Source organism: Penaeus vannamei, chromosome 17, assembly GCF_042767895.1.
Source record: "Penaeus vannamei isolate JL-2024 chromosome 17, ASM4276789v1, whole genome shotgun sequence".
Taxonomy (NCBI): domain Eukaryota; kingdom Metazoa; phylum Arthropoda; class Malacostraca; order Decapoda; family Penaeidae; genus Penaeus; species Penaeus vannamei.
The window spans coordinates 15616240-15617059 of record NC_091565.1 but is presented as its reverse complement, the minus strand read 5'-3'; the positions used below and the strand labels follow the sequence as shown (position 1 = coordinate 15617059).

The 820-nt window shown below is 35.0% G+C and overlaps 1 protein-coding gene across 1 annotated transcript in view; it reads right to left on the bottom strand.

Moving 5' to 3' along the window:
• The window catches only part of LOC113830509 (lachesin), a 24685-nt gene extending 24357 nt beyond the window's left edge, over window positions 1-328 (bottom strand). The window contains exon 1 of the mRNA XM_070132453.1: window positions 278-328. Coding sequence (XP_069988554.1) covers window positions 278-328 — 51 coding nt within the window. The remainder of the gene's footprint in view (window positions 1-277) is intronic.
• Between the last annotated feature and the right edge of the window lie 492 nt (window positions 329-820).

The window sequence follows — 820 nt, the reverse complement described above, 5'->3', positions numbered from 1 at the left end:
GATGATAGCGAAGAAGATGATGTTGATAGTGATGATAGTGATGACGATGATGAGGATAATAATGATGATAGTGAGGACGATGATGATGATAGTAAGAAAAGTATGGTGATAATGATGATAGTGAGGAAGATGATGGTGATGATGATAATACTGACAATAATGATAATAATATCGATGATAGATATGACAATGATGATGATAATGAAGTCCCTCGCTAGGGTAAGGACGGTGCCATCTTTCGAATAACCTTGGTCTTTGTTAGTGGTGGCCGCTATACCGAGTGGATGCCTTTCTTTTCACTCTCGCGGCCTGGGTGACCGATCCTCATGGTCCCGAGCCGCTGTATCAAGGTGGCCGCCGATGATGATAAGAATGAAGTGGTGATGATAGTAATAATGATAATAATGATAGTAATAATGATAATGATGATTATGATATCACCTGTAGGAATAATGATAACAGTTATTTATAGTGATAATAGGAATGATGATGACAGAAACATAAACATGATATAAACAAACTGCAAATAAAGAGTAAAACAGACAAACGAAATTATTAAGCAAGAAATACGTTGAAGAAATGGAAAGAGGATGTGATAAGAGAGATGTATAGGAGGATGAATATGGAAGATGTATAGAGAAAGATAAGGTAAAAGCGGAAAAGGTAGAAAAAATTAGAAATTAAATTATAAAGACAATTTGAAATGTAAAGTTGCGTAGGAGACTAAGAGAAGCAGAAATAAAAGCGAAGGAAGAGGTTTTAGAGGTAAAGCAAGGCGACCAAAGAATACAAGAAAACAAAAATAGAAAAGAAAAAAGTA